The sequence below is a fragment of the Haliaeetus leucocephalus genome, unplaced genomic scaffold (assembly GCF_000737465.1).
Source record: "Haliaeetus leucocephalus isolate CR32 unplaced genomic scaffold, Haliaeetus_leucocephalus-4.0 Scaffold848, whole genome shotgun sequence".
NCBI lineage: Eukaryota > Metazoa > Chordata > Aves > Accipitriformes > Accipitridae > Haliaeetus > Haliaeetus leucocephalus.
In genome coordinates this window covers 6676299-6703203 of record NW_010973284.1, presented here as the reverse complement: position 1 = coordinate 6703203, position 26905 = coordinate 6676299, and the positions used below count along the sequence as shown (strand labels likewise).

At 46.3% G+C, this 26905-nt stretch overlaps 1 protein-coding gene across 1 annotated transcript; it reads left to right on the top strand.

Annotated features, from left to right (window-relative positions):
* Positions 1-1527: 1527 nt before the first annotated feature.
* On the top strand, positions 1528-25003 carry SLC5A9 (solute carrier family 5 (sodium/sugar cotransporter), member 9). Its single transcript, XM_010582708.1, has 14 exons — positions 1528-1581; positions 2971-3042; positions 5524-5628; positions 7465-7629; positions 10229-10334; positions 10910-10990; positions 11773-11978; positions 12771-12906; positions 13809-13916; positions 14102-14252; positions 15468-15636; positions 16219-16434; positions 22683-22830; positions 24795-25003. Exons 2-14 carry the CDS (start codon positions 3028-3030, stop codon positions 25001-25003), a joined length of 1815 nt encoding a protein of 604 aa, XP_010581010.1. The 5' UTR covers positions 1528-1581; positions 2971-3027.
* Positions 25004-26905: the final 1902 nt, after the last annotated feature.

Here is a 26905-nt window from a genome sequence, read left to right as displayed (position 1 = left end):
ACCAAAACTCTCCCAAGGACATTCATCGTAGCCCCTGCCTTTTTGCCTGCTAGCCCGAGCCACTGCCCTGTCTTCTCCTACAGCAGCATCCCCTCCATAGGAGCACTCAGGAAACGCCTCCAGCGTACTTGTGATTTCTCTGGTGCTACTGCAGGTGGGGAAAGTGAGGCAGGGGAAAGTGACACTGTCTTGGAGGGGCATTCACAGCACCGTGGGCACTCAGCAGAAAGGAGAAAAGTAGCTCTTCCTCAGCCAGTGGAGAGAGAGGAGAGATCTCTCCAGAGGGTGACTTAGGCCAGCCATGGTCTGGAGATGTTTGTATTTATTTAAGGAGGAAATGGATGCCACAAGCCCTCATGGCTTTGAGGGTAGCGTCAGGAGCCAAAACCTGTGGGAGGCGAATGTCTAGTAGCATCATTAGGAACCACACTGAGAAGCCAAGCCTGTGCCCATCTGCCTGTCTCAGGCTCTTGGGTTATGACCATCAACTGAAGCACCTGCAGGGACCATCCTGGACTCCTCCCAGCACCTCTGAGCAGGGCCCTGGTACAGATGGAGGTGGAGGCTTAGGTCCTACCTGGCCCCAGCATTAAGAGGTGGAGATGGGCGAGACATCCCAGGCAGCTGAGAAATGACTCTGCTGTACCCGGCAGCGGGAGGGATGGGGAGGAGGACCTGCGACTCGCAGTTTGCTGCTGTGGTAGGGGACAGCCCCCTCCTACCTGCCCATGCCCTGAGACAGCTACTGCTCCTGCTGCCGCTGCAGCTTTCCCGACTCATGTAGGTGACCTGGCATTGGCTCTGCTTGTCACGCAAGCAGCTTAACTACTTCGCTGCTGGCCACGTGCACGCTGGAAAGCCTGCCAAGAAAACTGAGCTGTCTCCTCCCTGCGCTTCCCCCTGTTGCTGTCTGCAAAGTGAATGTGCAGTGTAACACGTGCTCCCTGTCTGCTGACCATTTGCCGGGGCTGTGGGTCTCTCTGCAGCACCCATCCTGCCCAGATCAGTATCCTTACCACCCGCACCAGGAAGAAAGACCAACTCCCCTCTACGGCAGCTCCTCTAAGGGGGAACTTTCCCCTGTAGGATGCTGCAGAGAAAGTGATATGAAAGAGGGACAGGGGACAAGACAATGTGACACTTATCCATTTGCCATCCCAGTGGCTGACACCAATGGGTAAATGAGCAGGAGAGGGGACCGCTGGTGAAAGGACACAGGAGCATCTGGGAGGGATGCTTACACCACAGAGCTATGGGAAGGTCCTCACTGATGAACCATGGAGCCAAAGCTCCTGCTGGGACCTGCTGGGAAAATATTAGATACAGTCCTGCCTGGCTCCCACTCCCCACTCACACCTTCTCCACCCTGTTAATTATTACAAGGGAAGCAATGAAGGCCAACGTGCACCAAAGTCCAGTGTGAGAGAGAAAATCAGCAGTTCGCTCGCAGCCATGATCCAGCCAACCCCAGCTGCCTCAGAGCCGCCCACGCTGCCGGGGGACACGAGAGTGGCCTTTGAGGTGGCAGACATAATCGTCGTGGTTTTTTACTTCGCCTTTGTCCTCGCCGTCGGGATATGGGTGAGTCCCTGAGGTGACTGGGTTTAGGTCTGCCTGAGGCAGAGAGCCTTTGATCCTCCCTGGACCCTTCATGGGTACAAAGGTGTTTGCCCGCAAAGGGCATCCTCTGCGCACACCGTTATCCCAGGGTCTATTGAGGGATGACAGTGAGCTTCCAGTGAGCTCCCACCCCCACATGGGGATAACCAAGGGGTCATTCCCTGGAGGTTGTTCTGGGGATGATGTGTACCTCCCATATTGCAAAGTAGTCTCGCACCAGGATATGGGCAGGCAGGGGGGCAAAAGAAAAGAGAAGACTGAAACGGGACTTTAAAAAGCTTTGGAAAGATTGTTGCTAATTATTTGTTCATGTTGCTTTGCAAAGGCCTCTTTCACAGAGACCTGTAGTGTTCTGGCTGGCTGAAGCATTTTTTCTTTCCCAATTGGTACGTTCAAGAAGTCAATAAAGGTACAAGCAGCTTCTTTCCAAAGCTGGACTATCAGAAACCTGCGCAAAGAGAGGCAGAAGCAATGAGTGAACACTGGATACTTAACAGATACACGATAATAATTTGGGAGCTGATGCTGAGACCAGGCATTCAGGCTCCTCCTGGCTTGGTGGCAGTGCTGCTCACCAGTGTGGATGCTGCCATGTGCACAGGCGTTTTGCAGCAAACCATTTTATTATGGTGCCTGACTGCAAGTTCCTGGTTGCTGCAAACAGCAAGCACAGTCAGCCTCAGTCACATTGGAGGGACTTGCTGGCCTATGGACATCCTATTGCTCTTGAAATCCCTGCAGTTCTCATGCAGTTCCTAGACGGAACTGCACGATTTGGCCATACAAGTGTGGGGCTGCTGGAAACCCTGAATCCATGGGAAGAAGCAAGGCAGCAGGAGCTGCAGCGGGACATTGCTAACTATCCTGGAGTGCATGTCATGCCCAAATGCAGTCCTTGATGGCATCCCATGGGATACAAGGTTGTCCTCTGATTCTCACCCGTGCCACGTTCTCCCTTATTTGGCTCCGAAGGCATTTGCTAGGGGTGTTAGCCAGTGAGGAGGGAAATGCTTCCTTTTAATGCATACCGTTGTCAGAAGGTGGGCAGCCTTTCTTGGAGCTGCAAACATGTATCTTCACATGGCTGAGAGCTGACAAACCTCTTGATTTCTCAAAATTAGATGCCTTTCACAGGGGCCCTGCTTCAGCCTGCATTGGAGCCATGCGCTGCCTGTCTGTGCTGCTTTGAGTAGGGTGAACCAGTTAACTGCAGTGACACCCAAGGAAGCAGGACTGGGGTGGTGCAAGAGATTGCTGATGGGATGTATCGAGGCTACTGGGATGGGCATTGGGTCTGACTTGAGGGTGTGTGAATGGAGGAAAACACTTTTCTTTTTCCTGTGCTTCCAGTCATCGATACGAGCAAGCCGGGGGACCATTGGAGGCTATTTCCTAGCTGGACGATCCATGACTTGGTGGCCTGTGAGTGAAATGCATCCCTCTGTTCCTCATGGTTCAAAAGCAATTCCAGATGTAAGGACGGCAAGTCTAGTGAGGGGACCCAGTCCATACGTGTTTTGACTGTAGTCTTGAGATGAAGAGGATCCACCAGGAATCATCCCATGCAGCTTTGCTAACGGGCTACAGCATGGAGCTCCCGGGCCAAAAGGATAGCTCACCATCTTCAGTTTTTTTTCAACTCTGAATTCCTCTGCTAAACTCAGCAATAAAAATGTTCACATTGATGGAGGTGAGGGAGCGCTGACTGCCTAGCTGGGTTTGAAAATCTTTGGCCCCAACTCACCAAAGATACCTTTGTCCCCAAGCTAAGAGAGCATTAGGTGATCTAGGAATATGCTATCCAGTAAAATAGCATTTAGAGACTGAAGAAAAAATAATCCCAAAGCCCAGGACTTTCTGAGCCCTTGCTATTTAGAGTAAAGTTGAGATTATTGACTAACGATGTAAAGGATATAAACTTCAAACCACCAAAGTATAAATCTTCACTATGAAGAAAAAAATCTATTGAAGGCGTCTTTTCTTGGGAGTGAAAGGTACATATAAAGATAATTTAAAGTTTGAAAGGAATAAAAACGCCACAGGAATAAAGATCCTTCTCAGCCAATGCCAGACTCTAGCACCATATATCTCTCCAGTGAGTCATGGGTAACGAAATGCACTTCTCAACCAAAACACTGTATTTTTTTCTATTTTTCCTTTGGATTTACATTGCCCATAAATTCACTAGGCTAGATTTTCAACCTCTTCCATCAGAGACACATACACCTCTCTAAAATCTGTTATTTCTTAAATGTTCTTTATATTTCTGTCTTGGCCAAGTGACATTTAATGGAAAAGCTTAGCTTGATGGTTTTCTCTAATTAGGAGGGGGAAAATTAAAAGATACGAAAATGGAACATTTTTTCCCCAACATCATTCTTTTTTTCTTAAAAAAAAACCAAAACACAAACCACCAAACAACCCAAACCCCAAAGCATTCTCATTGCTTTGGCTCCAGCCACAGGCGGCCACAGTGTCTGTCGGGTACAGGTTGGCTCTTGGCTCTCCTAATTTATAGGTTCAAAGCAACCTATAATGCTGTTTGCTTTTCAGTTTTGTTTGTCAGAGAGCTGATTCCACCTCTGCAGCATTCCTGCAGGCTCAGCTCCTTGTGGCCTTCACCTTGAATACAAGACTGGCTTGCATGTATTTTATTTTTTTTTACGGGTGTGACAGATTTCTGCTGTGTGTCAGACAGCCTCAACTAAACCCTGATATTACATTGCTGCTCCTGTGCCATGTATCTTCTGTATTTCTGTATCTGATATAGATATCAGGAAAACTGTTTACATTTCTTGAGAGCATCTCCACCTCAGTTGCAAATTCATATTGCAGCAGCCAGCTCTCTAATCAAGAGTTTTCTTAGACAGACAAGCAGGCAGAGCTCTTGGCAGGAATCAGTGTGGGTGTTGATGACATATTAATGTTTTACCTTGCTCAAAGGTGAGAAGCAGATCAAATTCCATCATTCCTTGTTTCACATGTAGCAGTACTATGGAGAGAAAAAACTCCTCGTAGGCAATGTGGCTAAAAGCGAACTTTCTCTGGAGACAAAAGGGTTAGACTTGTCCTTTGGGTAACTTCTCATTTGACCCCGAGAGAGATTTGATGTTGACATACAGAAAGGAGGTCTTTGCCCTGTTTAAAGCACCTTGGAGCTTGCATTCTTCTAATTAGGGTGTCAATGAGCCATGGTAGGGACAGCCTATCGTGCCCACAGCTACAGTTAAAGTTAACCCGAGGCATTAGCATTTTCCAGCCTACTGCAGAGCTGAGTATCTTTGAACCTATGTGTAGACATTAAACACAAAAGGCCTGCATGTTTCTCATATTGTCCCTGCTACGGTTCAGGAATCTCCTCCCTTAGGAGGAGCTCCAAGAGAGCACTCCTGTCACCGTGGCTGTGTAACCCACCACGTGCGTGTTCAGTGCAAGACTTGAAAGAGGCTGGGCTGTCAGCAAGACGTGGAGAGGTAGAGCAAGGGTCAGCAAGGTTGGAGAAGGCACGTTGCTGGATGAGTAACAAGGGAATGGAGAAATCTATCATGTTTCATGGACACTGAGGTATCTGTTACTGCCACCAGACTTCCCTCATCACGCTGTGCTCCCCGTAACAGGTGTATATCTCAGGAGAACCATTGACAAAGTGAACCCTCATTCTGAGATTAAGCTTTGCATTGGAGTCGGGGCAGTGGAAGGGAGTAGACACACCCACTTTAAGATATAAAAATGTAGTTTCCTTTAAAAGGAGAATGAAAACACAACTCTCCATTAGCACCCAGCTACCTACCTACAAGGGGATGGGGCCCTGGGGAAAGAGAGTGCCTGGGGAAAATGCTTGGGCTTATACAGAAGTTCCTCAAGGTGACTTTCTGGGGTTTATGCCTGTGCTATGTGTTTCAGATTGGAGCATCCCTGATGTCAAGCAATGTGGGCAGTGGCTTATTCATCGGCCTGGCGGGCACTGGAGCAGCAGGGGGCCTTGCTGTTGGGGGCTTTGAGTGGAATGTAAGCATCACTTATGTTGTCAACTATGCTGTCACTGTTTACAAAGGGATTGGGGGTTTGCCTCCAAAATCAGGTGCTAACAGTATCGGCAACTACAAGTTCTCCAGCCTCAGGAAAGAAGCCTCCAGACATTCAGACAGCCTTAAAAACATGAGATCTTTATTTTAGTTTAAGTGGAATCCACTAAAATTATTAGCTCTTTGACCTTCCCAGAAGCACATGGCCATATTTTTAAGCTTTATTCTGCACTCATGAAGATTAAAATAAAATGTAATGAATGCTGAAAAGGTACTTGGATAATCACAGGATTCTGGGTACAGGGAGTTTGAAAAAAACAGCATGTGCTCCTAAATTCAATGTAAAACCATGAGAATCGGCAACACTGCATTCACCTGTCAGTGATGTCTCTGGGGTGAACATCTGGGTGTGAAAGCAGGTCTCATTCTGCCCTGTTGAAGTGGCCTGGAAAATTGCCACTGACACCACACAAAGCATGAAAACCAGGCCCTTGGTGTGTGATACTAATGAAATTTCTCAGCTGCAGTGATGAGGAATGAGATTAGTGCCAGCCTCACAATAAACATCACTCACCTAACTCTAAATCTCTTGTCTATATCAGCAGAGACTGCTAATAGTGCCGGATAATTGCCAAGCACAGGCAGGGCCCACCAAGAGCTCTTTCCTGGTATATCTATTCACTGCACTGGTTTTTTTTTCTAAACCATTAAGATCACTTTTAAGTGCTTTGTGAAGAAACCAGAGCCTGTGTTCAGCCTGGTGCATGTGGGACATACCAATATTGCTGTACTTTAACTAAATCTATTCAAGTCATTTTAGAAACCCATGAAGACAAGATTGTATGTCAGGGCAAATCTAACTTCATGAGTTTAGATTCATTTCTTTCAGATTGGAAAGGGACTTTAGATATGCCATTATTCTCTCCCTTTGTCATGGGACATCACTCAGCTGCAGGGATTGTATGAGCATCTTACCTAAGCCAGTCTCTGCCACTGCAGGGGCCATGGCTCTTCTCCTTGATCACTCACAATCTCTGCTTACAGGGATCGGTTTAATTTCTGATAACTTAAATAACTGATCAAAGTAAAATCTGAACTAATGTAAGATACTTGGATGAAAGGTAATGGCCTGAGACAACCAGGAGGTGAAGTTTGATGATCCAATGGCTGTCATGTTCAAGATCTCCTGTTCAGGCTTTTGCTGGGTTTCAGAGAAGAAATGCATGATGCCTTTACACCTTCCAAAGGACCTTTCACCTGTGGCAAAGCAATTGAACTGCTCCTTTATCTACCAGCGACAGAAGCACATCTGCGTCAGCCTGCAAGGAGAACATCGCAGCAGAGTCTTGCTGTTGCTTATTTTTATGCTCCGCAGGGACAGTCTGCTGCCTCAGCCTCATCACTTGCTAATCAAGCAACAAACAGATGCTCCCATCCTTCTCTGAATCACTTAACCCTTCACTGACACAGCATCAGTGGTTTCAAAGGCCACCAAATACACCACCATCTTTCAGAGATCCAGAGCAACAGAATATACTATCTTGCCCGAAAGACTAGGAGATGGAACAGGACATGCCACTCATGATAGAGAGACACAGAGCTTAGATGGATAACTTCAAAAACTTCTAACTGTATTGTAATAATTCCTCCATTTGTCATCTCATCTTCTGAGCAGGGAGAAAAAGTCAGACTGCTTCCCAGATCTATTGCATGGTACTGTACCTTTCTGTTTTCTTAGGATGTTCACTGAAAGAACAGAGGAGAAGGACATTTCCATGTGTTGAATCATGTGCCTTTATTTTCTCTGTCTCCTTAACAGGCTACCTGGGCACTTTTAGCTCTCGGCTGGATCTTTGTGCCTGTTTACATCGCAGCAGGAGTGGTCACCATGCCTGAGTACCTGCAGAAGAGATTTGGAGGGCAGAGGATACAAATCTACATGTCCGTACTGTCCCTCATTCTCTACATATTCACCAAGATATCCGTATGTATCCGACTGAACACAACCCTTGTGTCTAGGGCAGGGGTAGGTCATCCTGGTACAATGCAGAGCTGCTCAGAGATAACTCAGATGTCCTTGAAAGGACCAGCTCAGCTACCAGAAACAGCAGCAGTCTGTTAGTGTGCTGCTTTGCTCAAGTAAATACCTGCCTCTGTATTGATCATGGAGACTTATCCTAAAAGAGAGAGCCCTCATTAAACAGCAATGCACAGCGAGAACTTTACAGGGATATGGCAGCTAATTACTAAACTGTGTAAGTACCATAAGCTGTCTGCCTGCTTTTTCTCTTCTATCAGATCAAACCTTAGCTAATATAGACAGGGGAACTGCAGCATTACCCCATCTGAGGATCTGGCTGGCTGCATCTTGTAGATGTGAAATTCTCTTAAATTATCATAAATCTGCTGTTGTTCTTGTAGCTGAGTTTTCAGCATTAGGTATGTTATATTTATTCCTCTCTTTCTGTCACTTGTGTTATATAAAAAGGGTATGGTGAAAGGGGGGTAGGTTCTGGCTTAAGACAAAACTCAGCATCTTTCCTGGATGCTTGTAGCATGGTATCCTGCCAATAGCCAAAAACTAATGTAAGCTACTGGGTATTTTCCTTCATTTAAATGCCATTAATAAAGAGGCAGAACTTAGGCTCAGAGATTTGCTAAGAACCACCTGTGCCCTTGGAGGGAGAGGACTGTATTTCAGAGTCAATTACAGGGACTAAAAACATCAGTCCTTTGTCTCCAGCTGATTGTCCCATGGCCAGTACAAGTCAGTTTTCACTAGACCCTACTGAAGTATTTAGATGTCAAATTGCCTTGGAAGACATTAACTGGAGATGAGGCACCCATGTGCCTTTTGCAGCTGGCTTCAGGGTCCTTCCCCAAGCTTATTATGTCTCAGGTCCTGGGAGGTGCATTAAGAGGAGTTCCAGGCTGGGAGTATGGGATAGATTTCCTCCTCTAATGGCCAGCTCTTGGTCACGTCACCCATTGCTGTCACCGCTGCCTCCAGGAGCTTTGCTCTGTGGGACTGAGCATTGCAAGATGGGGTCTTGCAAAGAGGCATTTGAAGCCTCTTTACCCATAAGGGGTAAATGGAAGATCTCTCCTGCAACAGCACCACAGTGTGCACAGCTACACAATCAATATATGTGATGAAAACAGACCAGTCTTCCAAAATGACCTTCAGCAGAACAGTATTTTCCAATGCCTTTCAGAGCAGGACCCTGGCCTCAGTCATTGCTGTTTCATCTCAGTGGTTTCTCCTCTGTGCAGCTAATTCACGCGTGGCTGACGGATGTGGCTGGTGGAGTTTATGGGCATGACAGGTGCTTTCTATTAAGCAGTGCTATTGTTTGTAGAGAGCTCATTTAGCGGCTGGCTGGACAGCAGGCAGTTGGTTACAAGAAAGATTTTTCTCCCTATGCTTTTTGCCCAAACATAGGTTAGCAGCTAGGGCATTGCAGAGTCTTCCCTGCTTGCAAAGAAAATCAGAGATCTCAATAAACAGTGTTGTCAAAGGACTGATCCTGCATGGCTACAGAGGTGTTTCTATTTCCTGCTGGGAATTGAAAAACCAGAAGACACAGTGGCTCCTGTGATGTCCTGACAGTGGTTGTCCTGTCTCAGGGTTGCAGAGGTCAGGAGCTGCACTGAGTGCTTGCTTTTAAGGTGCTTATTTCAGGCACAGCAAATATAAATCTTGCCTCATCCCTTCTGTCTCCCTTGGCAAGTGTCTTCATCTGTATCTCAACCCATACCAGATTTGCAGGTGTCCTTCAGACTGATTTCCCAACATACACATCTCCCATATTACCTTCTGCATCTGAACGATGTTATCTGTGTAATTCCAGGTTTCACCCAGTTTCTGGTTTCACCCTCTCTGCCAGTAGGTCCAAACAAAACAAAGCCGATGGGGGTTTCTGTATTTCTGGTGAGGTCCTCAGCAGGTATAACCCGTTTTTCGGGAGTCGTTCTAGTATGCTGAACTGCATGGATAGAAAAGCGAGCTGTCACCCTTTTCAGGTAAATAAATCATGGCACAAGACATCAGTGATTCTTTAGGGGTCTTTCAAGCTAGAGTGTCTCTCCTGGCCATGATGCCACCAAGATGTAGTCTTGGGTAGAACCTGGTCTCTGCTATTTGCCCCCCCTTCCCTCCTGTGTCTGCCTGTGCATACATGGGCTCCTGCTTCCCACAGATGTCTTCACAGTCCGCAAAAGGAGTGGCAGTTTCCACCAATACCTGTCTGTGCCACTCAGGATTACATGCCATGAATGCTGCCTGTAAGACAGTCTTTTGACTGCTTTGTAGTGCCTTGGCGTGGGACCTTGATTTTCATCCTTCTGCTGTCCCAGCTCCCAGATGCTGAGAGCTCTGACCTGGAGGAAAGATTTTCCTTACATTGAGAACAAGAAGGTTCACAGCCAACAGCCGCATGCTCTCTCCTCCTCTTCCACTTCACCTTCGTGGTGTCCTCCCTCGTCAATGCTTTCAGCCGCAGAGGGCTGCAGGCTGCTTTATTAGATTTCACTTGCACGGAGCACTACTAACACCAGACTGCCCTTGGGTTTTTTTATTCCAGACAGACATTTTTTCTGGAGCGTTGTTCATCCAAATCTCTTTGGGCTGGAACCTCTACTTGTCCACTGTGGTCTTGCTAGCAGTGACTGCTGTCTACACCATAGCTGGTAAAAATCTGATTTTAAAAGAAACATTTTGAAGTGAAGCCTAGGATATAAGTTTCCCCTTTCCTATATAGGGGAGAGTATTCAGGTCCTGGTCTGAGCGAGAGATTCCCCCAGTTGCTTGGTACCTGCCCTGTCACTCCCAGCTGTTGGAGACCACTTGGCTATTCCCCTCTCCCCTCCTTGCCCAAGGGAAACTGGTATGGGGGGAACATCACTGCTTTCTAGAGAATTTTCTAACACTACAGAAGGCTCCTGGCTCCCTCTCTGCAAATATCTACCACTGCCCATATTTGCTCTTTTTTTCCTCTTTTTGTAACATTAGCATCTTTAGATATTAAGATGCTGAACTGCCTCCAAGTCCTCTCATGAATGTGGACAAGCCCTTCAGGCCATTCCTCATGGAAGGGCTTGTGACAAATATAGGGTCCTGAGGATCAGCTCAGTGCCAGCTTCTCCCAGGGGGTCTGTCCTGAAATCACAGGGCTGGGGCCAAGGAAAACCTTTTTCCAGGTGACGTACTTGTTTCATTGTACACGGTGATGCATTCTGCCTGTTGTCTCTGGTTGTCCTGACAGGTGGTTTAACTGCTGTGATATACACAGACGCGCTGCAGACTCTGATCATGGTGGTGGGAGCTTTGGTCCTCATGTTCATAGGTAAGGGGAACCTGCAGTGGCATCATACACTAGTTTAATGGTCCCAAGGTCATTAGACCTTAGCAGGGTACCTCACCTTTTCATGTATGGTGCAGAAATGAGTTTTAAGCATTCACAGAAGTGGTGCCAGCACAACTGTCATTCACCAAGCCGTCAGACTTGCTTCATCCTTTGCACTAACTGTATGGAGGTGAGGTTCTGGATAATGTCACCTCACCAGTTTGGGTTTACTGGGAGTTGCCAAAGAGCTTGCAACACTGCATTCCCAGAGCCACATTCAACTCTCACTATGCTTATGTAAATTCAGAGTAATTCTGGTGACTTTGCCTGTTGACTTTCGGAGTTACTGTGCATACATCAGGGTGTAACTGAGCATTATAAAAAAATAAAAAAGCAACAAGGAACTGACCATCATTAGTCTTTGCTTTAAGCCTCCTTGGCAAACAGAAATATAGGTATATCTTGTTTCATGTCATACCATCCTGCTCCAGCTCTTGGAGGGTGTGTGAACAAAGACTAGACGCTGAGGACGTTGTGGGGATTAGGATCATGGACATTTTCCTGCATTGATCCCCTTCCAGGGTGCACTGTTAAAACCATAAGGACTCTGGGCAAAATCCAACTGACTCCTGTAAAAATCTTGGATGCCAAAAGTGAGGGTGGAATGAAAAGAAAGGAGATGAGAGGAAGACAGGAGAAAAGAAAAGTAATCATGAGCCTCAGATAAAGAAATAACTTTGCAGGGAGTACTAGACCTTAAATCACTGGCATTTTCTTTTCAGGATTTGAAAAAGTTGGCTGGTATGAAGGACTTCAGGAGAAATACAGCACAGCAATACCGAAGATCATAGTCCCAAACACGACCTGTCACCTCCCACGTGCAGATGCCTTTCATTTGTTCAGGGATCCAGTCACAGGAGACATTCCTTGGCCTGGCCTTATATTTGGCCTCTCTGTGCTGGCTCTTTGGTGCTGGTGCTCTGACCAGGTAAAGAAAGTCTTTCCCTCTCAAGGCAAACCACCACTCACTTTGTAGATCTGTGAGCTGAAAACTGACTGGGTCTCACTATGCAGGACTTACTACCGTTTTACTGGTCTAGACCAGAATATTTCACTCCTTCCACCTTCTCAGCAAGCTGCTAATTTTGTGTGCTTCTTAGTGCAGAGCAAGCGGGTTATTTTCTTCCCTTTATCCCACTGTGGACTGGTTAGTACTGGCTGTCTTCATTCAGTTAGTGTGACAAGGATATGAAAATGTGGATCTGGAGCTGGCTTTGCAGTGACCTTGTGTAGACCTCCAGAGAAGCCATTCGTATGCCCAGACTTCTCATGTTTCTTATTCCTTTCCAAGTTGGAAAGAAGGAAAACTGTATTTTTTTCTCAGGACATGGTGCTTCTGTGCTTTAAGATGGGATAATTATGAAAACACACCACTGAACTTATACCAAAACACCTACAGTCTGCTTCATTCCCTGTCTCTTGCTGCTGTACAGCTGCTGTCTCCAGTCCTCAAGGTGGCTTCATTTCAGTCAAGGGCGAAATGATTCCTGTAAAGGAAATTTCCATGCTGCCCTCTCCTATAGCCTGTGCACTGAGCTCTGAGCAGTGGCAGCAGGCTGCAGTCAACTGAGATGGGAAAGTTGCCATTGGCATGCAAAACACTCTGGGATCCTGCTGGATGAAAGTCATCCATGAGAATGAGAGAGAGAGAGAGGATGGATCCTGCTCTCTCTGTAGTGCTTCTGTTTTACTCTTTGCTCCATTTCTGCACTGATTGCAGGTGATAGTCCAGAGGTCTCTCTCTGCCAAGAACCTCTCCCATGCCAAAGGTGGATCCGTGCTGGGAGGATATCTGAAAATCTTCCCTATGTTTTTCATTGTCATGCCAGGAATGATCAGCAGAGCTCTTTACCCAGGTAAGCCTTCCCATGTTCCTTGCCACAGGGCTTTATACCTGCCATGACCACTAATCCCACACAGGTCTGCCAGCACTTTTACACCTCAGAAACGGCTGTCCTGCAGGCATACTCTTATAGATTACTGTTGTGCAATGGTGTTCTCATGCCCTTCCTTCACCTCCAGTGCTTCCACAGTGGCAGAAGTCACTGGGAGTGTCCATATGGGGCATATTTTGCCTTTGGGGGCATATAGCTCCATGCCGTGGACATTGCATGCAACTGCCTAACTGGAGGAAGTCAGTGAGATGAAATACATGGGGCACTGAGGTTGTCCTTCAGATCCTATGGCTTTCATTAGATATTTGGTGACAGTTTTAGCAATCTACCACACAGATTCAATCAGTTCCTGGTGGATTGCGCAAAACAGCCTTCTTTTGTGAAAGAGCAGGGATTGCCCTCCTGTTGTCTCCCAAGGAGCTCTCGTTGCTGGTTTCTCCAGAGCATGCCACTTCCTGGGAAGAATACCCTGGTTTGGAGGACCACTCCTGGATGAAAGTGCCTCTCTCCCAGATTTCCTCAAATTGGACTAAGTCAGCCTGCAACATCCTTGGTAACCCAGCTGACAGGTTCATGGAAACAGTCCAGTTCCCATAAACGACAAATTGTCAAGGATTACAATTACGCAACATCCAGGAGAGTTATATCTGTACCCTGAACAGAATTGCAAAATGTCATCTTGAAGTTTCACCTTTATTTTACGATGTAAAATGTTCTTCAGCTCCACTCATTCTAGCTGTATTCCAGCTGCATCTCTGAATTTATGAAAACGCACAAGGCATCAAGATTTGTTCCCTTGAATTAAACAACCATAGCTCAACGGGGTTTACACTGACTTCTTGTTATTTTCCTGTCTTCTACAGATGAAGTGGGCTGCGTGGACCCAGACATCTGTAGAAGGGTCTGTGGAGCTGCAGTGGGTTGTTCCAACATTGCCTACCCCAAACTTGTGATAGAACTCATGCCCAATGGTGAGAAACCTTCACAGTTGTGTAGGTGGCCTTGAGCCATGCTCTGCACAGAGGGGATCAGACTGCCCTTATCCATCCTGAGGATAAGGAAATCTTAGTGCTGTTACCAGACATTGGGATGAAAAAACAGTACTGAGAGGCCAAAGGTCTACTCCTGATTTTTCTTCCCTATTTTGCTCCCCCAGGGCTCCGGGGTTTGATGATTGCTGTGATGATGGCAGCCTTGATGAGTTCCCTCACCTCCATTTTCAACAGCAGCAGCACTCTCTTCGTTATAGACATCTGGCAGCGGATCCGCAGGCAGGCTTCAGAGCAGGAGCTGATGATTGTGGGCAGGTCCTTACATTTCTTTATTTCTTGTAGCTCTCATCATCCGTTTTGAGTACAGCATTTACATTCTTCAGTCTGGACTCACTGAGAAAAATCTGGTGCCTAAAATATAGAGCAGGAATGCAGCCTGGAAAAGAGCATTACATTTTACAGCTTCATCTCAGATAGACCTGGTCAAAGAGAAACACTGAGTGTACCATTGAGCTAGGTAGATCATTGCGTCTCTCTTCTCTAAACTTAACATAAATAGTGCCTTAAATATAACTTTTAGAAAAGCCAAAGATGCTCTGGAGTCACTGTCACCGGAGGTCTTTAAGAACGTGTTATTTTTGCATCAGACGGGAGTGATACATTGCAATTACTCCTTTTTTTCAGGGAAAAGTGCAGAGAGCTGGGCCTCCCAGCTCTCTGTCTCTGTGATAAGTTATAGTACCCTTTGCGAGCAAGCTTTGGTACTGCATTATATAAGGGACATATAAAATTCTTCTCCTGATAGCAGAATTTAAGCTGATTTCTGCATGTTTGTGGTGCTTTTCCTCTCCAGTCATGAGCATTAAGTTCTAAACTTTGCTGTGGGGTGGTTGAAGGCTGCAGGCAATCTCATACTCCACCACTGTAGAGTAGTGAGAGGGGAAGTACCTCTTGCTCAGCAATATGGAGAAACCTCTATAACATACAGTGCAAAGATGAAGGAAGGTTATAGTATGCACCTGAGACCTCAGAAGCAATTTTAATAAGCAGCAAATGAGTTGGAATTTGGCAAAGGCACCAGACCGAGCATGTTATCTGCTTGGAAAGGTGGCAGAAAGATTGCTTCCACAAACTTCCAGCTCCCTCTCTCTGTCACATCCGAGAGCTAGTCCTTCAAAGAACATGTCATTCTCTAGGACACACCAGGTTGAAGGGCTTGCACTGATCCAGCTCATGGTGGGAGCCACCATGCCCTTGTGGATCTCTCATGCGTGTTGACTGGCAAGTTCTAGCTGAGCTTACTCTGAAATCTGTGAAGTTAGCCTTGGGAGTTTGTTGAATTGACTTTCTAGAAGAGAACAATTTTCTCTTTTCCTGTGTACGCAGGGAAAGGTTCTTCTTGAGAGTGATCTGTAGATTTTTTCTTAGGAAATTCTGAGAGCAACTGGAAGGGTCTTTTGCTACAAAACTTCATTTTCAGGTGGACTCCACCACCTGCAGAACTAATACAATTTTATCCTCATCTTCCAGGGTCTTTATCCTCATCCTTGTAGTCATCAGTATTCTCTGGATCCCGATCATTCAATCAGCCAACAGTGGCAAGCTCTTTGACTACATTCAGTCCATAACCAGCTATCTAGCCCCACCGATCACAGCTCTCTTCATCTTGGCAGTCTTCTGCAAGAGGATTAATGAGTCTGTAAGTGGAGTGTCAACAACCAATTGATATACATATTTAATTTGATGCAATAAATAAATAATTCTCCCCTCAGTACCTAGCCTTTGAGACCCTTTAAACTCAAAAGCCAGTCCAGCTAAAGTGTGACAATTAGACAGCCTTTCCCTGGCATGCATTAGTGGATCTCAGCCCAGTCTCTAGTGTATGTGTGTTTGCTTCCAAGAAGGCACTGCAAGTGGTACTCCTTGGCAGTCCCATTTGAAAGCATGAAAGGCAAAAAGTTGTTCCGCGCTTTAGGGATGATGTATCAAAGTCTAGTTGGAGGCATGTTGTTAGAAGGAGACTCTTGCATTGTATGTGCTCTGTCTGTTCCATGTTCAAGGGCAGAAAGAGAAAATGAGGATTTTTAACTGAAAACATCCTCCTTTGATGCATGTCAGTGTGGGTTTCCATCAGGCATAAAAGGTCTTGGTCTAAGAAAGGGCAGAAAAAAAAGCAGAAAAGAGAAGAGTAGAAAAGAGAAGAGAAAAGAAAAGAGAAAAGAGAAACCTTTAACCAAAGGTAACATGCAGTGACCTTTTCTTTATGCTTGCCTTTTCTCAGGGTGCTTTCTGGGGCCTCATGGTTGGGCTAGCTGTTGGTCTTGTTCGGATGATCATCGAGTTTATTTATAGCACACCGTCTTGCGGTGAGGAGGACAGAAGACCAGCTGTGCTAAAGGACTTGCACTACCTCTACTTTGCCCTCATCCTCTGTGTCCTCACTGCAATTGTCATTGTCCTTATTAGTCTCTGCACCCCACCAATCCCTGAAGAAAAGGTAAGTGACTTGCAGTGGCACCCTTTTCTTAGAGTGCCCGTTTGGTTTCCAAAAATCTCTGAAATCTGTCCTTTTCTTCCCATGGCTAAGAGATGGTGTGTAATGCATATGCTGCAAAGAAGCCCTTGCTCCTCAGCTTTCTATTCCCCCGGTCGCATAGTGTTAATGCTTCCTGAGGCACTGAGTGCTTCAAATTGAGTGTGAGTTCCCATGCTGTGCCTGGAGTTGGGCAGATACCACAGCCCATCATAACTGGAATAGAAAGAAAAGAAGAGGGGGAAGGAGATTAAATCATATTACAGAGCACTGCTGAGGAGGAATTAAATATATCTAATTGTAGCATCTACCCTGTTTCAGCAGAGCCAGCATCAATCTTGCAGGCAAACAAGATTAATATCTTTTGCAACATGGGCATTTAGGAAAATAACATTTTGTCCCAATGTGATCTCAATTACATTTAATAACTTTGAGTCAGGCACAACTTTCTTTTACTTAACACATTAAAATGGTGCAGACTTGGGAGGCTTTATATAATAAAACCTTAAAAAAACTCTTCCCAGAGTTTTAAAGCAGCTGTCAATATAACAAAACTGCCATCTACCTCCAGACAAAGGTTACTGGATAGATTTAAAAGACCTATTTTTTCCTGTCTAACTGCATGAGGAAATGAGGGTGATGCCATCACAGCATTTTCTATCTGTTGCTTCCTCATAACTTGTAAAGCATTAACCAGTTCCATCAATGTTTGATTGAATGTTAGTGGTGTCAAAGATACCCAGCTCCTAAAGATTACATGAAAGCAAGTGCTCAGATAGAGGAGAGGGGGAGAGAGACACTGTCTTTGTGTCTGCTTTGAGATAAAGTCTCAGCTTTTATTAGCTATCAGAGGATCCACATGGGAGAGAGAAATACTGGCAAGGAGGCACCATTAGTTCTGCTGCTTACGTTGTTCACTACTGCTCAGGGGTGGCCAGATGGTTGCCAGCAATTAATTACTGTGGTTTAATGAGTTCCCACTCATCATCTGACCTGTGATAACTAAACATGTGCAGTGCTCCCTGCCCACAGCAATAGCAAGATAAGATGCATTAACATAGCACTGGCAAATAGTGAACATCATACCAACAGTCCAGGAAATGAAGAAACTGGCCATAGCACCTACAGGCTTTTTAGTCTGACCTCTCAGGTATAAAAACATTTAAAGCACGTTTTAAGAGGTGGGGTTCAGGTTGGAGACCTACTATAATAGCATCAGGGAAAGAGAAGTTATGATCATAAGAGACTCCTTAGAGGAGATTTTCAGTAGAAATAGGGGATTCTATAGGTGCTAGACTTAAGGGACCTTATTTGACATATTCTTCAAAGAGCCAATGCTTGGAAAAGGTAGATTCAGACTGGAAGTGGTCCAGGGAGGAAAGCCAATGGGATGTTCAGGGAGGACAGGATTTTGTGTGAAACAGCTGTGTGCAGTTATTTCGGAGGAACAAAGGACAAGGGGGTGGTGACTGAGCCCCCAGGTACATCTGGAGAGCCAGGGAGGGAGGAGAGCTTGGTAAACGGCATTGCTGGCCATGAACAAATATAGGCTGGGCTTTTCTGTGGAAGTGTTCTAAAGAGGGATGTTTAGAATAACCTTTTGGTAGGCTATGGACCCCACATAGTGCTGAGCTCAGTGCTTGACCTCTGTATAAGAGATTTTGTTGAAGAAAATTAATAAGAATTAATGATATTGTCTGTGGTAGTGAGAGGCTGGACACAGAGACCCAGATCAATCATCTGATGACGGTGATGACCATCCATGTCCCATGTGCCCTCTTCCTCCCCCTGCCTCCGCCAGTATCTTCCTACCACAAGGAAAATGATACGGGCTGCCAGGCAATTTGTGCCACTAAGTGGTAGCTAATTCCCTCTTTCCATAGCTCAGTAGGAATGGGAGATCCTGCCCCTACTTGGTTTTAGTCTGATTTTCATTCACTTTCTACTATTTATGCCCAATTTCAACAGGAAAGGTCTGCCCTTGTTCCTCAGAGAATAGCCAAAGTGAAGGCATGGGTTTTAAGCCAAGGTGGGTGCCAACATTGCCGGGTTGCTGCCTGTCTGGCACGAATCTGAGTGGGCAGCATTAAACCCAACATTTTTCATTTTCTCTCAGTCAGACTGACCCCAGCTTTTGTCCTAGACATGAGTGCAGGTGTAGGTTTGGACCGTCACTCCTGGTGGCATGGTTTCTCATGGTGTGCTGCAAGCAGGGCTTGTCTCCTCATCTCAGGTTAGTCTGTGGCTGTGCTGAGATGGCTCAGGGATAGAAGGGCTTTGGGAAGGAAGGACAGGAGGTAGAAATCAGGACGGACATGTCAGGTTCTAACCCTCGGGGTAGAAACTGGCACCTGAACTTTGTGTTTGGTCATTAGCGACCTCACGTTGCTGGGGTTTGGGATGCAAGTGGGCAAACCTGTGGTGTATGTCTCCATGGTAGTGGCTGAGAGGGGGATACTGGGTGTCCTGGCTGAGGATATCTGAAGCTCTGGTGCTTCCCAGCCCCATATGTTGGTCAATTCACTTTATGAGCCTCAGATATTTCCCCCATAAAAATCGCATGGGGCTAGTTCTGCTAGCATTTGAGATGTAATGATGAAAGACACCATATAAGAGCTAGGAATTACACCATTTATTTTGTCAAGCAAAAGGAAAAGAAAAACAAGCCACCAAAGAAACAGCCAAGGAAATATAGTGATAGATCATACTTCAGCAGATGTAAATCAGCATAGCTCCATTGCCTTCAAAGACCAGGAACAGCTGTTGAGCACAGTTATGCCGCTTTACACCACCTGAGGATCTACACTGGACAACTTTAAATATTGAATCTCAATGCTTTTGAGATAGTAAATAGGCAAAAGGAGAAAAGAGATTTGTATCTCATGTTAAGAGTGTTACAGCTAATGTGCCTGGCTTTAAATGAATTACAGTCCAAGAACTGCAAGCTGTAGCATTTTCTCCTGCTGTTTTGGACACTCTCCCATCCCTGTGGTGATTGATGCTGTGCTGGAAAACAAGTATGCAAGGAATTTGTTTGGTATGCTCCAGAGTTCATATGTCTTCATTGTAGGTAGTCCATATTGTGTCACGCTGTCCTTGAAAACCCTGCAAAAGAGCTTACAATTAAATTTGAGACTGTGAAGCTGAAACACAACTGTCAGGTGCCAGATGGCATTTTAGAACAGAAGGATTTATTCTAGTTTACAAACAACAAAAGAAAAACTTTGCTGAGTTCTTGCAAACTCCCTTGTCCAAGGAGAATATGAGGGTGAAAAGGGAGAGGAACAGCCCACAAAGCATGAATGCTACACAAGCAGGTCACCTCCCTGGGGGTCAGGGCTCACCCAGACAGGCTGATGGATTGGCAATTCCACCTGATGTGCTCTGGGGTCAGGGACGTTTTCCCTGCGTCTTGAGGTCTGGCTTGAGTGGCTCCTTTACATGCAGAGCCTAGGAGGAGCACCAAGCTCATTTTGGCTGGTCCGAGCCCACCCCGTGCACTCCAAGGTGCTGCAACTGAAGCTCCCACAGCATCATTTAGTGCCACTGAGAGCAAAGCACACTCAGCTCCTGTGGGAACCACGCACTCATGGAGGAGCAAACTAAGGGGGGACACAGGCTCCCTGATCAGTGCCCACGCATGGCTCTGCAGTGGGGAGCCGACCCACAGGGCTCCCCGGGACCCACCAAAAGTGGCTACCCCCCACTCCTCTGCCCTTGGGCATGGTGGCCTCGGGCAGCAGTTCCAAGGTCCAAGTTGATTATGCTAACGCAGCTCCCCTGTCAGCAGTTCTTCTTATTTATGTATTTGCTTGCTTTCTCCAGGCATGCAAAACACGTGCCATCATGTGCCTCCCCATCCCCATCCTTTCGTGAGTCTGTGCCAGCCAGCCCCGTGGTGGCCTCCATGGTCACACGGTGCTGCCGGTCTGCCCCAGCATGTGCCCTCCTGGCGATGGCAAAGAGGAGAAAGGAATTCCTCAAGGAATTCAGCCAGCCAAAACCTCTGCAGGGGAGCTTGAAGCTGGAGCGTTGGTGTGATGCTTCACTGAGGAGCCCTCTAGGGTGGTGGTTTGCTTTATTTGGCCATGGCCAAAGCACCAGCTCCTGGGTGGGTCAGTGGGATGATATGCGATGAGGTAACCTGCGTGTCTATGCTGCTTTCATTTGGGAATCGCTTCCGTCTGGCAGAGTCTGAGCCCCAGGTAAACTCTAGCCCTTGCAGATTTTGCTGCAATGTGAAGAGACAGTCATTCAGTGATACATGGGAAGAGGAGGGAAAAGAAAAAAAGTTTTGGAAATCCTTTAGTAACCTGAAACTTTGCTATGTTCCAGTGACATTTCCTAAGAAGTGATTAAAAAAAAAAAAAAAGAATCCCTGAGAAAGATGAGGATCATCAAATCAAAGCAATTTAGCACATCGTGACAAGAAAGATTAGCCCTGCCCAATGCTCATCTTGGTTGAAAATGATTTAAATAAAGCTATAAATCTTCTGGAAATTATGCAACATTTTGTGTCAGCTGGAAACTCCTGCCTAGATTTGTGTGTGTAAAATTCACAAATTAAACTCACGTTACTTTCTAAGTGACCCATTTGAGACGTTCATTTCCATATGGGCAGCGCAGGGAGGCAGCCGCTCGTCAGGCAAATGTGTGACTTTGCCTGACCTGTTGTCACCACTGCAGCTTCGCTGCCTGGGTCCCATCCTGCGGCTCCTCCGCAAAGCAGCCGACAGGCTGGGGCGGGAGGACAGCCCATGGACTTGGGCACCTGCATCTGAGTGGGATTGATGAGCATGGCCCCTGCTGCCTGGCTTGGCCAGAGCCTGCAGAGGTTAGGAAGCGTCAATGCCACCAAGCTGCTTGGTGGGCTGTGGTCAGCCAAATTTGCAGCAGGCCTGGCTTAAATTCAAAGACCTGAGCCCCTGGGATGGTTAATCCCACCCCACAGCTGCAAAAGGACCACTGTGAGGTTTGCAAGATTAATGCCTCCTGTGCACTCACTCCCTGTGTCCCATGGAGGAGAAGACTTTCAGACTCGTGCTAGGATAAGAGTTTCAGACCTCCTGCTTTTGTAAAGCAGAGCAGATTGCAGCCACAGCAGCTTATCCAGGGCTGATCATCTTTCATGGCTTTCCGTGGTTTGTTCACTGAAAGCCTGCAGAGAGAGGTAATGTTTTCTATTGGCCGATAGAGAAAACTGGAATCAAAAAAAACAAAGAAAAAAAAGTGAAACCAACAAACAAGCAAAAAAACCAAAAAAAAAGGCATTTGGACAGGCAAGTCTTACAGTGTGTGCCCAGAGCTCATTTTTTCCTACTTAGAACTACACCTGTTGGTCTAATGTATGGTACAATCCTCCCTGCAAATTGTGACTTGATATTCACTGTCATGCCTCTGTCTGCTCACATAGTTGCACTTCTTGAACACATACTTGCACTTGCAGAGACACAATACTGCTACTTTTCCCACTACGAGCCTTCAGATAAGCTCATTTGGAAGTGCAGGTTGCTCCTTTGATGTGAGCTTGTTCCAACTGTGGGGTTTAGTGTTCACATTGGGTTTTCTTTTCTCGTAAAATGACAACTGAGATGAGACAGAAGATCCTCCAGTGCCTCCCCATGTCCCAGAGAAGGAGCTGCTCAAATACCAGTGTTCCCATGGCCATATATCTGCGTCATGCCCTTATGGCCATATACCTGCATGCCAACACCCAACTGATCTTTCTCTGCTGAGGGTACAATTACTGTCTGTGATTGACTGCATCCAGAGAGGTTTATCTTGGGTTTTTTTTTTTTTTTTTTTTTTTTTTTTTTTTAATTTACTTTATTACCCTTCCTGGTTTGAGGGCTGCCATTCTGGATGCAGATTATCATTATTTCATGTCAATCAAGTGAGCCTAGCAAATAGGAAGCTGCTTCTTCAATGTCTGCTAAAAGGTTACTCCTGGTAGAGACAGGGATGGAACAGGTTAATTAAAAATAGAAGGAAAGAAACTAGATTAATTCACACTTTTTTTCAGCTCCAATGGAGGGTGTGGGCACCTATGCAGAAGGGAGGTGAGAGAAAGTGGAGGAACAGGCATTGCCCCAGAACAGGTCTCTCAGCACTGTCTTGAATCTGTGCCCCCCCAAAAGAGGGAGATGACTGGCATGCCAGTCTGGGACTGACAGGCAATAACCTGTTTGTTCTCTGTCCCACTTACTTTGCAGCTCGCTTGCCTGACGTGGTGGACAAGACACAGAAAAGCACCTGCCATTGACCTGAAAAATTATAAGAGCGAAGCAGCACAGATCAATCCAGCCAACGGAGAGAATGACTTGGTCGAAAGTGCAGATTCAGACAATAAGAAGCAGGCAGGTAGGGTGGCTGTTTGCGAACAAGCATGCTCGTGTGCACGTGAGTGCACAGTCCAGATCTCATGCAAGTCCCTCTAAAGCTCACGAGAGGTCATTTGTTGCATTCACTGGAGTTGGGGCTTGTATTTACAGGTATACCAGTTATAATGCTGTGACAAATGAAAGTGTTGTGGTTCTTGGTCCTCCCAACATATCTTCTAGCATTTACCTTCATGTCACAGTCCTCTGAATGGCTCAGAAGAGCTGCCATTCCTGAAAAAAAAGAAAACCCATCATTCAGTAAAATGTTTTTTCTTTCTCCTCCCTAGAACAAGTTATTTACCCATGCAAACTACCCCAGTCCAGTTCTGCCCAAGTCACAGTGTTATTTTAGCATTTCAGGTGCGGGCACTTAATGGTGTGCTGGACTCCTTAGATGGGAGTCAGTGGCCACTTACGAACATCCCTTGGGAGGATGGAGGTCTGTGCTGCTGGGACACTACTCCTTGCCCCATTGACATTGGGGCTTTGTGCCATGACACTGCATCTATTTGTCTGTCTCACCAAGATGCTCTTTGGAGCTCCACAGCACTACTGCAGGCATAACCAAAGCAGCAGCTACCACTAGTGCTATGAAAGTCATGGCAGGCTCTTTAATTTCAACTTTCGGCACATAAAAGTGGCATCCTCATCATTGCTGGGAGATAAACCGCTTGTGTATGTGCTAGAAATGCCTCCTCCTTACCCCTGTGTGGGCTCTGCTGGCCAAACTCACCCAGTGATGCTGTAACATACTGTATCAAAATAGCATCATGGTCTGACGGGACCATGAAACCCTGGAGGCAGACATGTGCACTTCATGGATGTCCTAGGATAAATCCACAAGCCTCAGTTTTCTCATTTACGTTATGCCAATAGTATCTTTTATCTTCCATTATATCCTATATAAGCCATAGTTAAAACTCACACTCAAATTGCTTAAATAGCTGCGTGTCCTACTAAGGGTATTTAATAAGAAGGAAGGTGAAGAGTCAAATGAAGTTAAAAAGTTATCAGGAGACAGAACAGTAGCAGAAGATAGGCAAGTTCTTTTCAGAGCAGACAGAGGTTTATTCTGCAAATCCATTTAAAAAATGCAGCTTTCTGGTTTTGAGCTCAACCTTCCAAGGTTACAGAGCAGAACTCAGAAGAAAGGCACATACACAAGATTTCTTCACTCCTTCCTGTTCCTGGTCAGTCCAAAGGACACTGGTACCAATTACATCCAAGCTAAACTGAAGTGAACAACTAAAGAAATCTCTTAATATTATTTTTCCCCAATAGAGCAAGTTTGGGTTTAAGTTGACTGCAGCCGTTCAGCATGTTTTATTCTTTCTTATCAATTTCTAGTTCACTTAACTAGCTCAGAATTTTATAAACAAATGTCTTGGTATTTTGGTAATTAGTAATGATGGGAAAGGAAATGCGAAACACAGCAGTTGACAGTTTAATGAGGTTTTTTTTTCCAGGTAACACCTTTTTCAAGGCCTTATGACATTCTGCATTTCAATAAAAGGTTATATTTGGAAAGAACAGCCAGCAAAATACACACGGCACAGGGCTGACAATTAAAACACATGCTTCATCCGGCATGTCACGTGTAATAAATAAGCCAGGCTATCTCTAAATGGACCATCATGCTGTCAGGAATTTGTGAAAGTGGATGGAAGCTGGGTCAGGGAGGAGGGGGAAAAGGTCTGTTAATTAACTAATTAACTATTGGTGTTGCAATCAACCAGCTGTAATCAGGCTGTGCTGTACATGGTTGAGGCAGAGCTTTCTCTTTTCCCTTTCCTTCCCTTCCCTTCATTATCTTGCATATCCCATCCAAGGTGCATCCCGAGCCCCACTCCAGATTGCTCAATGCACCTCCAAACCAGCGGAAGGAGGGAGGGAAGAGTCCCACCTAGATGATAACACCCATTTTTTTTGGTCCGTCTCTCGCAGCAGCCAAGCCTCCCTGCTGGAAAATGCTGTACTTGTGGTTCTGCGGTCTGTCCACCGGCCCCACACCCACCCTGTCCCAGGAGGAGAGAGCTGCCCTGGAGAGGAGACTCACCAGCATCGAGGAAAAGCCCCTGTGGAAGACTGTTTGCGATGTTAATGCTGTTCTCCTGCTGACCATTAATGTCTTTCTGTGGGCATATTTTGGCTGAGGTGGGGTCAGGCAGCATGTGGCTTCGGTTTCTCTCAGTGGTCCTCATCTTCATGTCTAAACTGGAAGCATCAGGTGACAGAGACCCTCGTGATGGTCCCCGGAGATGCCGGCACACGTTGGCGCAGCCCTTCCCTGGAGGCACTGCTTGCTGGAAATGGCTGCGGGGCACAGTTTCTCCATAAGATAAGGTGTGACCAAGCTTCAACACTGGTCACATCCAGGATACAGGGGATGTGGACATCATGTGGATCAAGTCAGCAGACCTGGGGTCAATTTTCAGCCCAGCAAGGAGCAAAGGCTTTGGAAAGCTGGGTCCTTGCTCCTCTCATGCTTGGGGCTGACTTCACACTGCTGGTCTTAGCAGAAGGACTTCTGGTTTACACTGGTGTTAGGGAGGAGACTTAAGCACTACCTGAAGATTTTTATATGGCCAAAATTCAGATGGGGTTAGTGTAGGACCACTGGATTAGCTCAGCAGTGACAACCTTGGCTCCCACAGCCACCCCAGGACCTGTGTTGGATCCCCTCCACCCCACCACCCCCTCCGTTGGCATTGGAAGTGGGGACAGGGACTTCCCTGCCTTCCCCGAGCCCCCCCAGCTGCATGATGATGGTGCTTATAACCGCCTGAGCCTGTTTACTCCTTGGGCCAATCCTGCCCCTTAACAGCATTACCAGCAATAAAGGTGCCTTAGTAACAAAGCCAATTCTGACTTTGGGTTATTGTGTTTATATATCCTGCACTGACGCACAAAGGTCTCCCTGGGACCGTGGTTACCTGGCTGTGGTAGGGAAAATAATAAATATCCCTCCTTGGGCCAGGTCCAAGGCTGGACCTTGCTTTCTTGAGCAAGTCTGTGCTTGTCTGGCCCATTGTGGTACCATCATACGATGTGGCATGGCCATAACCTTTTAAAGCACCTCCAGAGGAAGAGATGGCAGTACCCACTGTTAGTATCTTTGTCTGGTGGTTAGGATGCTCATCTGGAAGAAAGCTAAAAATGCCCACGGGGATGTGACCCTCCACTTGAGCATCCAAGGGGCACGTTCAAGCCAGCAGGCGTGGGCTGTGCAGAGAGGTGAGGGCATGCGGTGAAGGCCAATGCCATGAAGGTGAAGAAAATGAGTCATGATCCAGCAAGGAGAGGAGAAACAAGGCTCTGTGCCCACCTGGCACAGGGAGCCCAGGTCATGGTTCCCCCGCTCAACCTCAGTTTGGATGGAGGAGACTGAATTGGCCATGCAGGATGGGGTTGGTGCTCCGCTCATGCAGGTCAATACAAGCATTTGCTTTTTCTAAGAGGAAAAAGTAGATTTCCTTTGAATAAGGGAGATCGCAGCCCCATCAGTCGCCCATCCAGCCACACCCACGGGAAGAGGCACACGACGCAGAGCTTGCCTTACCTTTCCACTATTCAATTTCAAGCAGGTGGTGCCCAGATCAGAGGGTGCCTCAAAACATTTAGAGGAAATCAAGTTACCAGCTGTGATTAATAGCTGTTAAATGTCTAATAATAACGAACACCTTTCTAATGCTTTTAGAAATACCAGGGCTCTCGCCTCCTCGCCTAGAGCAGCGAGGTGCTGAGTGCTCCTGAGCCACAGAGCCCCTCAGCAGCACTTAGCTCAATGGCTTTATTGGCTTATTTTGACTACACATCTGCTAAAGCCAGGGGGAAAGCAAGATGGAGCAGGATGAGGAATACTGGGGCAGTTTTTGAAATGTTTGAAATTATTCTTTTCTGCTAAGAAAATTTCAGTTTTGCAGAGAGCAAAGTGACATTTTCTAAGCCTTTTTTTTTTAAATGAACAAATAGTTTTGGCTATATGATGCTGCCCTCTTCCCCTCCTCATCTCACCCCATGGACCCTGGAAGATGGTGTTTCCTTTAAAAGGATGA

Coding starts and splice junctions, on each gene's coding strand:
- SLC5A9 (XM_010582708.1), top strand. Junction 10,335..10,909: donor TGCTGTCTACACCATAGCTG/GTAAAAATCTGA, acceptor TTGTCCTGACAG/GTGGTTTAACTGCTGTGATA. Junction 13,917..14,101: donor GATAGAACTCATGCCCAATG/GTGAGAAACCTT, acceptor TTGCTCCCCCAG/GGCTCCGGGGTTTGATGATT.